Raw genomic sequence first — 13,373 nt, 5'->3', positions numbered from 1 at the left:
AAAATTAAGAACTCAAGCAGTAGTGGGAGACTGTTGTCACTAGTGTTTGCCTTGGGAGGGCTAAAAGATTTTGAGGGTCTTATACAGCCTGCATGGCCAAAATTCCCCATCCCTGGCTTATGCAATTCTTTAAGAGGAAGGTGCAGAGCATTTGTTCAATTGTACTGATGAAGGGAAATTCTTCATTGGTGTTTCTAACCACAGAAGCCACAGATTCCCTCTTTAAAAAAAATAAACAGCTTCTCACCCCCCACAAAAAAACAAAAACTGAAAAAGAGAGAATAAAAAAACCTTTCTACTTCAAAGAATCTAAAATTATGACTGGTCTTACCATTGCTGCAAGGAGATACAAAAATTTTATAATGATTTTTAGACCATATTCTGGAAATTTAGTACATTTTGCCCTTGTTTTTAACTGAAATTATACTTTTTGAAAAGTATCTTATTGATGTTCTTTTTCTTTCCATCACATTTTCCATCTGTCCTCCAGAACAAGCCCTCTTTTGTGACAAAAACCAATTTTTTTTTTGCTTTTTGCTGAGGCAATTAGTGTGTTAAGTGACTTGCCTAGGGTCACACAGCTAGGAAGTATTATGTGTCTGAGCCCAGAATTGAAATCAGGTCATCCTGACTTCAGGGCTGTGCTCTATCTACTACGCAATCTAGCTGCCCCACAAAAATAATTTTTAAAAAGAATTTTTTTCAATGACCTTATCTGAAAATCTATACAATATTCTATCCTTAGTAGCCCTGGGGCCTCATGAACTTTTCTTCTTTAATTAATTTAATTGTCATTCAAGTGAAGAAAAGAAAATAAATTCTAATTAACAGAGGATTCTTATTAGTTGAGTTCTGGTTTGTCATATGGATTCAAGAACTTTGCTCTTCTACAAATTGTACATACCTGTGTACAGTATCTTTATCTTTGCCTGAAGGCAAGAATCTATCTAATGGATTAAATTCTTTTAAAATTTCAGAGTAAATCCAGAGCAAAGGTGAATAGAATTTGCACTATAAAATATTTTAATGCTTATTCAAGCCAATATCCTTGTTGAAGTTAGAAGTCCAAATATTGAGAGCCATCTTTTTTACTCAATTTTCAAAAAAAAATTTTTTTAAGCCTCATATTTCTTGCTCCAGAAAGAAATTAAGTTTATATCTTATTTCACCAGCTAAACGTTAACTAGGGAATGTATAAGGAATTTTTTTTCAGGTCTAGGTCAGCTTAGATGACTACTGAGACACTTTCTAACTAAAATTCTGTGACTTCTGTTCAGATAAAAATGAACCTTTTTTTTTCCCCTGGGGTTTTCACATATTATTAGAGACAATAGTAAAGCAGTCTATTTTCTAAACTAGTAGCATACTAGTTTAATTATTATATTAGATAATGTGATTCCAACGAAACCTAAAGGGTGGCCAATTATTCCAACTTACTCATTTTACAGAAAAAAAGATTTAATGTGCCAAGCACTTATTAGCTTATTAGTAATATCTGGCTATTTAGAAGATACTTCTGAACTTTTGTTCAGGAAAGACTAAAGGCAAAAACAGAAGGCAAAGTTACCCAAGAAGAATGTTCCTTCATCTGATGTTGGTTGCTGTGAGGGCCATTAGCATGGCCCCGCCAAAAGCAGTTTTGGCAGAGCTGGTAGTTGTGGCACTGCTGGCACCTATATCGGAAACCCATCATACTCTCACACCGGCAATATGAACACTCCACAGGATGGAAGACTTGAAGAAAGGAAGTAAAAAAGGGTGGGGAGAAAAGGAGAGTGGGGAACAGAGAAAGAGAAAAACATTGTTTATTTAAGTGACTGAAATCAGAATGGAAGAGCTGAAATTAATAAAAGAAATCACTGATTGAACCTAAAATAGAATTGAAAGTCAGCTATATAGTTTCCTATCCTCTTTACTTTCTTATATTTTCCTTTATCTGAAACATCCTTCTTTAATATTAAATGATTTAGGCAAAAGAATAATTAATACATTTATACATAAAAACAAATTAAATTTTAAAAATACACTTCAAATTTTATTTTACATGAAACCAAAATTGGGCAACATTTTTATAATAATTATAATTGTTATTATTATTATACTTGGGGATCTATAAAAATAGATATGACCCAGGCTTCTTTAGATCTCTGAAAGGCCCTGAGTAAACAATAAAAAAAATTCAAAACATAAATCTCTAGTGGATAAATGAAGAATGGAATCTCATACTCAGGGCCCCTTCAGCATTAATTCATGCTCTACTAGTTTGTACCTGTTCAACTTTAGGCAAGTGAATTAATCTTTTTTATCTCATTAATTTTCTCAAAACTATAAAAGCCTCTCTTTTCTTGTTAACACTTGAATGTTGGGAGCTGTCTATAATGTAAAATATAAAGTATTATTTTTCAAAAGAAATCAGATTCACATGGGCAAGGGGAAAAAAGACCAAAATTACTGCCATTATTCAGAGTTCAAGAAATAGGATACTTAAACTTCTTGAAAGCATGAAATTATATTTTTCTAGCTTGTTTACTTTCTCTGTGAAATAATCTTTACCCATATTTCCATCAAGAGCCTCAATTGTGTGCTTAGCTTTTGACAAAGAACACTGCAGATTTATTGTTAGCATTTAAAATTGGGAACAGAATTAAAGTTAACATATAAAAATTAGAATGTTCTTTACTTTTCAATATTCCTTAAAACTACATTCATAAATTCATAATTCATAAATTCAAGTTCAGATCCAAGGCATATTTCTGTAGCCAGGAAAATATGAGAAGCCAATTTAATTTTATAATACGTGATTATATCTAACTTTGGGTGAGTGATTTATTCCTATAATACATACCTGATTCTACTACTCCATTTGATGAAACTATAGACTTACAGAAATTCTTACTTTCTTTAGGTTAAAATCTAAGTCTCAGAAAGCTAGAATAATGTAGAACAGAATAATGGAAAAGATGAAAGGAATAAATAAAATTCCACTTTCAAATTTACTATTGGCCTCTAGGAATGTCACAACTATGACTGAGTATAAATGAGCTGCTCTATTCAAAGGAAGACTGGCAACACTTAATACTACAAGTGGTTTACAAATGAAAAGTATATGCATGACCAAAACCAAGAAAAATATTCTGCATCAACAAACAGGCAATTAGGTTTGGAGGGTGGAATTATGCTGCTACTTACTATTTTTTCCCCATATCATGGGGCACAGAGACATAGAAGCAGAGCATCTTCTATAATGTAGTACCTATTCAATAAGATTGCTCCAGTCCAGAACTTCAAGGGTTTTAATAGTTTCATGTGCTTTATTGATGTCCCCTTTCAGGTCTCTCTTAAATTGGGATATGTTTCGGGTAACATTAACTCATTGGATGCCAAGGGCATAGCATAATATACAATAATACTTGCATACTAAGTTACATTTCACTATAATAGAAGGTTCTAATTAAACATTCAACTGTTAGCATAATTTCTTTTTTTTCTGTTAGATCATGTCTCTAAGTACATTCAGTGGAAGACAATTGGAAAGTACAATTTGTTTTACAAACATGAGCTTTGCTCACTTTTTCAATAATATATCTAATATTCAAAGCAAAGGTGAACAAAATTATAATTCAATCTAATCTCCAAATAAATAGAATTTATAATCTCTCCAAAGAAAACTAGTTTCTTGAAGAATAGAATAATTGAAGAAAATTACAAAGAGGTAAGAGTCCAATAATACACTGTTAGTGGAGCTGTGAATTGGTTCTACAAAAAGCAATTTTGAACTATACATAGTGATTAAAATATATGTGTAGTAATAATAACAACAATAATATTTATAGAATGCCTACTATATGCTAGGGACAGTGATAAGTATCAACAAGTATTATCTCATTTGATCATATCCTTTAACTCAGAGTCAGAATGTTAACAAAAAATTAAGTTCTCCCTTATACACTAAAATATTTATAGTAACACTATGTGTGGAAGCAAAGAACTGGAAACAAAGTAAAAGCTCATTGATGGGTAATGGTTAAACAAATTATGGGATACAAAAGTAATAAAATATTATCATTAAACTGTAAGAAATTATTAATATAAAGAATACAAAGAAGTTTGGAAAGTCTTAAATGAACTGACTCAAAGTGAAGTTATCAAAACCAGGAAAACAATACACAATGATTACAACAACTTAAATGTAAAGAACAACAACAAAATTGAAATGTAATACTATGAAATTTTAGAGATCAAATTTGGCCCCCAAATAAGAGACATGAAAATAAATTTCCCCTCACTTCTTTGTAGAGGTGAAAAATCATTGACAGGGGACATTGAGGAATATGACATATTATATCAAACTTTTTCAATATGTTAGTTAGTTTTACTGAACTTTTTTCTTTTTCTTTTAAAATTCTTTATAATGATGCATGACATGCTGAAAAGGATTTGGAAAAAGGGATAAAATGAGAATGAGTTAGAGCTGGAAGAGACCTTTGAAACTATAAAGTCCAATACTCTCATTTTACAAATGAAAAGAATAAGGAACCCAGAGATTAAGTGATTTACCCAGGAATACAGAGCTGATAAATTTCTTAGGTGGGAATCGAACTCTGGAGTTTCTGACTTTCTATCCAGCATTCTACGAACTACTCAAAAGTCTTAAAACACTGAGAAACATCCTGTTTTGTAATTATTTCATATAATGGAAAATTTTTAAAGTACTTAGGTAAATGTTAATGCATTTAGTGGATAATACATGGAACCCCATCTCTGGTTTCATAATATTCTTTATTCCTAAGATTAGAACTATAAAAATAATTCAAGGGAATTTTGTTTTTTTGTGTAAGGAAATTAGCATTGTGACTTGCCTAGGGTCACACAGCTAGTAAGAGTCAAATGACTAAGTCTGGATTTGAACTCGGGTCCTCTTGATTCCAGGGTCAATCAGTATTCATTGTGCCACTTAGCTGTCTCCAACTCAAGGGAATTTTAAAAAGTTATTAAGAGATAGTCTAAGGCATCATAAAACAAAGGCAAAGTTTAATTAAAATGCTGAGATTTGTGTGTTTACCTAGAAGCACTGAATGAAGAATGACTTGATTATGTTTCTTCCTTGTAATTGAATTGGATATGAGACAAATGACAAATTCTGAAGACTTTAAAAGAGGTATTGGTAATAGTAGAAATTAATAAGCTAGTTTGTTCTCATAAAACCCAGTTTAAATCTGTTTAAAATAAAAATAAATGAATAAATAAATCTGTCTAAAATAGTCAAAGCATTTAAATGTTTAAAAGATTCAAGTTTCATCAGTTATAGCTTCAACAGTTGGGAAAACAAAGTAGGTCTGTGTGCAAAACAAGCTAAAACGAGTCCTAAAATTAAGGAAGCTAAAATGTTAGTTTACTCAATACTGACTTACTTAAAATGAGAACAAAGGACTTTCATCTCTCTAAGAAAAAAAAAAAACTAAATAAGGAGACTTCCATGTTTTTCAGTGGCAAGAGCCGTGCAAGGAATAGTGCAATGCACAGAAGACAAAGGCCATCCTTATATTTAGGTCAAATATTCTAGCTAAGGAACTAACTACCACTGACTAGATCAGACAAAAAAAATGAACCTCTAAAAAATAGGCCCAAAAGTTGAAAATAAATTGTTAGAAAGGATTTTTGATTCCACTCTAAAATTAAAAGTGGATTGACAAAAGAAAAGTCAGTGATTGGCTTAAAAAAATAAATCCACTATCAACAGTATTAAACTGTCCCTGAGGCACTTATATCTTTAAAAATAATCTCAAAACAATTAAATGTTCATATATTTAACTTTAAGTTCAACTGCTTTAAGAAAGAAAGGTATTCCTGGCATTAAAAAAAAAATTAGTGGAAAATCCATGGATAAATCAAGTAGGCTCATTAAAAAAGCCACTGCATGTAAACCCAGAAAAACCATATCTATGTAGCCTTAGCACCTGACTACCACCTGGTGGCAATGTACCTAAAAGTTATAGATTTAGCTTGAGAAGAAAACTCTTGTCAAAATAAAAACCATGAAGTTACAATCATGAAATGATAGCAAATGACAGTTATGATCATCAGTCATAATACTTAAGCCTTTATTTAGCCTTAACACACACAATTTTCTACCAAGTTAGGAAATATTATTAAATACTTTACTTACCATTTTCAACATGGGCAAGTCTGTGCATGAGAGGTAGCCAGACAAGGCACTGGGGAGGAGGATCAGCCATCAATGTGTCTAAAAACATATTCAGCATTATCTTTTTCTGTAAATAGAACAGAAAACAAATTCTTTAACAGAAAGGATTGTTTTTTTTTCCCAATATCTCTCCAAATAAATTTTTAATCCAATTTAATAAACTTACTAAAAACCTATCATTTATAAGGCACTAGGTTTTTAAGATATAAGTTATTTACATATAATATATATTTATGTGGATGTATGTGTATATATATATATATATATGTATACACATACAATTCACTTGTTTGTACAAATTATTGAAATGTATTTCCATTTGCACACTGTAAGAATGAACTTAAAGTAGTGTTAGACATGTGTGCTTAAAGTACATTGATTGCTCAAATAAAAGGAAATCACCCAATGAAGAGAAAGAAAGAAGAGAAAGAGGGGGGGGAAAAGCTAATCAGCTGTAAATTGTATCTGTTGTAATAAAAATATTAAAATAAAACAAAACAAAAATGTATGTAGTATGTATATATTTCAGTTGATCCTAACAATTCTATAATAAAAAGATCATATATTTCCACCTTCATTTTACAGAGATGAAGTTATACAGAGGAAATTTATGCAAATTAGTGACAAAACAAGTCAGAAAATATTATCTCATTATGAGTAAAAATTATTTTGTTCTTTGTACTTATATCGTAGTATCTAGTAGAATGCTTCACACATAATAGGTGCTTAATATACTGTAACTTCTCCCATTGATCAATTGTTGGTTGCCTGAAGTACAGCACAAGCCTCCTTCCTCTAGTTCATTGCTTTATATCAGCTGGCTTTATATCCTACCAGCACAAGGATTGCCTTTATTATCTCAGATAAGGAGTTTGTTTCATTCTCCTTGATCCCACACATCACTGGGATTGGAAACACAGCCTGAACTCTGAAAGAAGCCTATGAACATCAGGAAAGAAGGGAAGGACGAAACAAGGGGAAGCACACTAGGAATAATAGATACAAAATTAAACTGGGCACTCCAGGGATTCTATAAATTTCTGGCAGTGCCTAAATTGATTTATGATATTTCAGAAGTGTGGGGAAAGGTAAAAAATGTAGTGAGTTGATACCCATTGATGATTTAGTTACATGTAACATGTATGTTGCATATAATTTATGCTTGGTTTATAGAATGTTCCTATGCTATATTATACAACTTTGCTCTATATGCATTAATTATATTTCTGCATGTGACCTAACATTTAATTACTGTATGCAACTCTGATGTGATATTGTATGTTAATATATTATATAATGGTCAATAAGCTTAGTCAACACTAAATCTAATATGAATGTTATATGTTAGTTTGTAAATACTTAATTGTGTATCGTTATAGACAGCCCAAGATACCTTATGTAATTTATAGGGATTGTAAATGTTTTACCTAAAGGAGAAGATTAAGATAGTCTTTTGCCAAATCCTAGAGATTAGAAAGGCAATCTGTCCAAAACTACTATTCACAAGAATGCTCCCTGATGGATATATTTTTTAAATTAAAACTTATTGCTGTATTTTTTAACAACAATTTCATTTCCAAATATGTGCATGTCTAGTTGTTCAACCATTTCAGTTGTGTCTGCCTCTTTATGACTTCATCTGGGGTTTTCTTGGCAAAGATGCTGGAGTGTTTGTCATTTCCTTCTCCAGCTCATTTTACAGATGAGGAATTAAGGCAAATATGTCAAGTGACTTACACAGGGTCATACAGCTAGTACATGAGGCCAGATTTAAATCAAGAACATGAATTTTTCTGACTCTAGGTACTGTGGTTTATCCACTGTGTCACCTAACTGGTGGTGGTGGGATGTATGTCTGTAGTATCTGTTGACTTTTGCTTCCTCTCCCCAAAGAGCCTTGCCTTGTAATAAAAATATATAAAAAATTTAGAGAAAAAAAAGTTCATGGAAACTGAATGGAAGCCCATCAATTGGGGAATGGCTGAATAAATTTTATGAATATTATGGAATATTATTGGTCTATAAGAAACCATCAACCAAGAAAACATTATACACAGCAACAAAATTCTACGAAGATCAACTGTGATGGATTTGGCTCTTATCAACAATGAAGTGATTCAAGGCAATTCCAATAGATTTGTGATGGAGAGAGCCATCCACATTCATAAAGAGGTTTATGGGGATTGAATGTGGATCACAACACACTATTTTCACCTTTTTTGTTGTTGTTTGGTTTGATGGCTTATTTATTTTTTCTCTCATTTTCCCCATTTTGATCTGATTTCTATTGTGCAGCATGATAAATGAGGAAATATATTTAGAAGAATTGTATATGGTTAACCTAGATTGAATTACTTGCTATCTGGGGAGAGAAGGAGGGAGGGATAAAAATATGAAACACAAGGTTTTGCAAGAGTGAATCTTGGTGGATCTCTTCGATAAAGAGAGCCTTAATTGATCAAAGATGGACAGAAACAGCTACACCCAGAGAAAGAACACTGGGAGATGAATATAAACTGCTTGCATTTTTGTTTTTCTTCCCGGGTTATTTATATCTTCTGAATTCAATTCTCCCTGTGCAACAAGAAAACTGTTCGGTTCTGCACACATATATTGTATCTAGTATATACTGTAACCCATTCAACATGTAAAGGACTGCTTGCCATCTGGGGGGAGGGGTGGAGGGAGGGAGGGGAAAAATTGGAACAGAAATGAATGCAAGGGATAATGCTGTAAAAAATTACCCTGGCATGCGTTCTATCAATAAAAAGTCATTAAAAAAAAAAGAGTGAATCTTGAAAACTATCTTTGCATGTATTTTTGAAATATAAAAAGCTATTATAAAAAGGGGAGAGAAAAAAGTTCAATAAAACTAACACATCAGTTGAATCTGACTATATACAATGCTTCAGACCCATGATTTCTCACTTGAGCAAAGGAGGAATAGAAAGATATTTTCTCTTCTCTTCTTCTGGGGCGAGCCAGAATATTATGAATGCAAAGCATTGAAGTTACTTTTGTCTTTATTAATGTTGCTCTTTCCAATTACACTAAAGTGGAACTTTTTTCATGATTCCACCTCAGTTGACCTTGGTTGTTACAAGTCTCCTTATGTTTCTCTGGAGTCTTTATGCACACAATTTCTTAATATGCTGTAATATACCATTAAATTCAAGTACCAAATTATATTGATATATTTTCCAATAATGGACATCTAATTGTGTCAGATTTTTTACTATTACAAAAAGTGGTTCAGCAAATATTCTGGTGGATAGAGGAACTTCTTATCTCTAATCTTGGAGTGTATGCCTAATAGAGGAATTTCTAAATCAAAGGGAATATATATTAAAGTCACTTTTATTAGCATGATTTCAAGTTGCCTAGTAGAATGGCTAGTTTAACCAAAAGCTCCAACATTAGAGTACTTGGTTTTTTCCAAACTAAACAGATAATTTCCCCCTTCAATAGTATTTTATTTTTCCAAATTATATATATAGTTTTCAACATTTATTTTTATAAGACTTTGTGTTCCAAATTTTTCTTTCTCCTTCAAGACAGCAAGTAATCTGATATAGGTTAAATATGTGCAGTAATATGATATAGGTTAAATATGTGCAATTCTTTTAAACATATTTCTATATTTGTCATGTTGTATAAGAAAAGCCAGACCAAAAGGGAAAAAATTATGAAAAAGAAAAAAAAAGGTGAAAATACTATGCTTCAATCCATACTCAGTCTCCACAGTTTTCTCCCTCAATATAGACAGCATTTTCCATCCCAAGTCTATTGGAATTGCCTTTAATCACTGTATTTAAACAGATAATTTTAAAAGAAGTCTGGGGACACTATGAAAGTGAAAGAAATAGTTGTGGACAGAGGACTCTAAGTCAACGAAATGTGGTTTGCAGACACTGAGACTTTATGCATCTCCTCTAGCAAGTCAGTCACACATGCTTTGGTGTACCAGAGGAATTAAAGGACACCCAAAGTCCTAGAAACAAAAAAGAAAGATCAAACTGGGAAAAAGAAATGCCGGAAAGAAAGTTAGGGAAGAGATAAAATGGACAGCAAGTCCAGATGTCCTATTCACCTAGTCACTGTGTAAAAGGAATTATGACTTCTAAGGATGGCTCGATTGAGTGAGGGCTGGTTTTTTAATTTGTTTTGTTTGGGGTTTTATTTTATTTTATTTTATGATAGGGGAGACATGGGTACATTCTTAGGCTGCAGGAAAGGAGTCATTGTATAGGGAGAGACATTAAGTTTAAAAAGAACAGAAATGAAAGAAGGGGTCATCTGTTGGAAAAGACAAGAAATGGGATCAAGGTAGCAAATAAAGCAGTAGGCTTTGGCAGCTCTTCATCTAAGATAGGAGAGAAGAAATAATATCTGAGTAACATGGGAGAGAAATAACAGAAAATAGCTTCAATTTCTTTAGTGGTAAAGAGGCAAGATCCTTACCAGAAAAAGTAGGAAAAGTAGTGAGCCTGGACACTTGAATAGAAATAAAAATATCCAAAACAGCCTACAGGCTGCAGAGAGTAGGATATAAAACTGATTAAGGAGGAGTGGAGCAATTGCATTACTTCAGTTAAGAATCCATTGATATTAGATAATATAAACTGATAGTGAATCCAACTGACATAGCTTCTTGATTTTCTGCAGTTTCTGACAATCACATGTGAAAAAGAATGAAGGAGATGAAGGGAGTAATTCAGAGTCAGGGTTTCATAAACTGTGATAAGTGATAATACAAAGGACAAAGAGGATTTAAGAGTAGAAGATAGATGAGTTGGTTCGATAAGAGGTCAAGACAAGAGGAAGGAGGATATAACTGGTAGAACAATAAATGTTAGAACTGAGTTGATTCAACAAGGGATCAAGATGGAAAAGGGAATAGAGTTATAATGGGTGCAAGGGTAATAATCTGGGGAAAAGTTAAGGATAGAATGAATGAGGCTCATGATGAGGATGAAGAACATGATTAGTGGTCATCCGTCGTAAGTAAAGATAGAATGACAAGGGAAAATATCACATTAAAGAATTTTTTATTTCACAAAAAGGAAGTGGAAAAACTCTGGAAATGACAGCAAAATGAAACAATAAGGTCATCTCTGTATGTACTTCAGATGACTAAGAAGAGGAGTTCATGGAAATTGGTAGATTTAAGAACCTGGAATTCAAGATGTTTGATGGCATTATCAGTACATATATTAAAGTTTCCTCACTGAGGAAGGACAAAGGATATTGATTAATAAGAACCACCAGAATCAAGACTAAATGATAAATTTGGACATAATAAACCTTCAAAGAGACATAGCTGAGTGATGAGAGTCAGAACAATGGGAAGGACAATGAGAAGCAAGAACTATTCCAACTCCTATTCTTCAACCAGTTTGTCAGAGGTTATGAGAGAAAATATAATCAGTACTGGAAAGGCTAGAGAGGGAAGCAGTGTTAACAAAAGAGTACTAAGAATGTAAATCAGTCAATAACAGTGAGAAAGATAAAGATTTAAAATGAAAAAGTTTATTAAACTTAAAGCAGGCATCCAAAACAGAAAAGTGAAAAGAGTAAGTAGATCTGGAACAAAACATTGTAGTATTGAAGTGAATGGGAACAAAAGAGCAGACAGGTGGGGACTGAATAAGACTTAAAAACTTTGTGTATCAGTAATTGGAATATTTAAAGGGGTAGAAGTACTATTCAAGGAAGAATAAGTCCAAGCAAAATATCAGTGGTTAGAAAGCAGTCTCTTGAAAGAAATATGTCTGAAATCCTCCACTGAAATCCAACCTTGTGATAGATAGTGATACTGTGATATGAAGCCTCAGGAAGCTAGACTCAGCAGTCAAAAGTAGAAAGTTTGGAAGCTTAATTGGGAGGCAATGGAAACTTGCCTGTCTTGAAGAAGCCTGGAGTGGGAGGGGGAAGCATGGGAGGGCTGGAGGCAGGCAAGCATGGGAGGGCTGGAGGCAGGGAGAAGAAAAGGAAGTAGAAACTATTTTGCCTTGAGACAGACCTACACTGGAAAAAGTCCAGGAGATCATGGAAACCAAAAACATGAAGCAGAGATCTTGTCCCCAGCAGACAGCCAGGTACTTGAAATCAAATGCAAACTCCTGTATTTGAGATTTAAATAACTTTACAACCCAGAGATCAAATATATACTTATGTTTGTGACACAAATCTTTTCACAATCTTACCTATCCTTTCAGATTTGGTTTTTTTTTTTTTTTTTTTACATGTTAATTCCCTTCACATAAACAATGATCTAGCCATTCTGGCACAGTTGTGATTTCTGCACATGTGACATCAGTTCCTGTCTGAACAGATGCTTTTCTATTGGATGTCCACTAATCTTTGGAATGCTTGAAATCCCTAATTTCCTTCAAGTTTCAGTACAAGCACCAACTTCTGCAGGAAGCCTTATCTGATTCAAGTATGCCCATAATTACTTTGTGTTCATTTGTATATATTATATAAAAACTCATAGACATACATGTCTCCCTGTCAAAATGTAAACCCTGAGGACAGAGACTGTTCCACTGTATCACTGAATTCTCAACACAGTATACTTAAAAATTGGTTTTAAATTACAAATACACACTTAGTGCTTATTTAGCCCCTTCCCATTGCTTAAATGCATTTATTTTTCTTGACTGCTGTGTTTACACTTGAAATTTTCAACCCAAGTCTGATCTTTTCATTTGCAATGTTTCAAAATGCTCTATTTTACTAAAGGCCCACACCCACCTTCACGTACATTATACTCAGTCTTAAAGACCAAGTTTTTCCTAGTTGTAAAGCTTTATTGTTTGTCTTTTGGAACATCATATTTCAAGATTTTCCTTTCTTTAACCCAGTTGTTTTGCAGTCTTAAATGATTCCAAATGAGGTTTTGCGATACTTAAAACTTATATACTTATATATTATATATTTTATATACTTATATATTTTTTCCCCATTTACTCATATTTCAGTCTAAATGTCTGGTTTGTAGCTTTGTTTTTGTTGTTGTTGTTGTTGTTGTTGTTGTTTTCAGTTTTAGGTTTATGGAAAATTAGTTTATTTTTAATAGTATTTTGTTTTTCCAAATACATACAAAAATAGTTTTCAACATTTACCTTTGCAAAATCTTGTGTTCCAAAATTTTCTCCCTTTCTCT

The 13,373-nt window shown here is 32.7% G+C and overlaps 1 protein-coding gene across 8 annotated transcripts in view; it reads right to left on the bottom strand.

The window, feature by feature from the left end:
- The window catches only part of DTNB (dystrobrevin beta), a 361,849-nt gene that overhangs the window by 205,032 nt on the left and 143,444 nt on the right, over positions 1 to 13,373 (bottom strand). For all 8 annotated transcript variants that reach the window (XM_051976347.1, XM_051976345.1, XM_051976351.1 and 5 more), the window contains exons 7-8: positions 6,167 to 6,272; positions 1,568 to 1,734 (exon numbers count right to left, since the gene is read on the bottom strand). In XM_051976347.1, the coding sequence (XP_051832307.1) occupies positions 1,568 to 1,734; positions 6,167 to 6,272 (273 nt within the window). The remainder of the gene's footprint in view (positions 1 to 1,567; positions 1,735 to 6,166; positions 6,273 to 13,373) is intronic.

The sequence above is a fragment of the Antechinus flavipes genome, chromosome 2 (genome assembly GCF_016432865.1).
Source record: "Antechinus flavipes isolate AdamAnt ecotype Samford, QLD, Australia chromosome 2, AdamAnt_v2, whole genome shotgun sequence".
Taxonomy (NCBI): Eukaryota; Metazoa; Chordata; class Mammalia; order Dasyuromorphia; family Dasyuridae; genus Antechinus; species Antechinus flavipes.
This window is presented reverse-complemented; position numbering and strand designations above follow the sequence as displayed.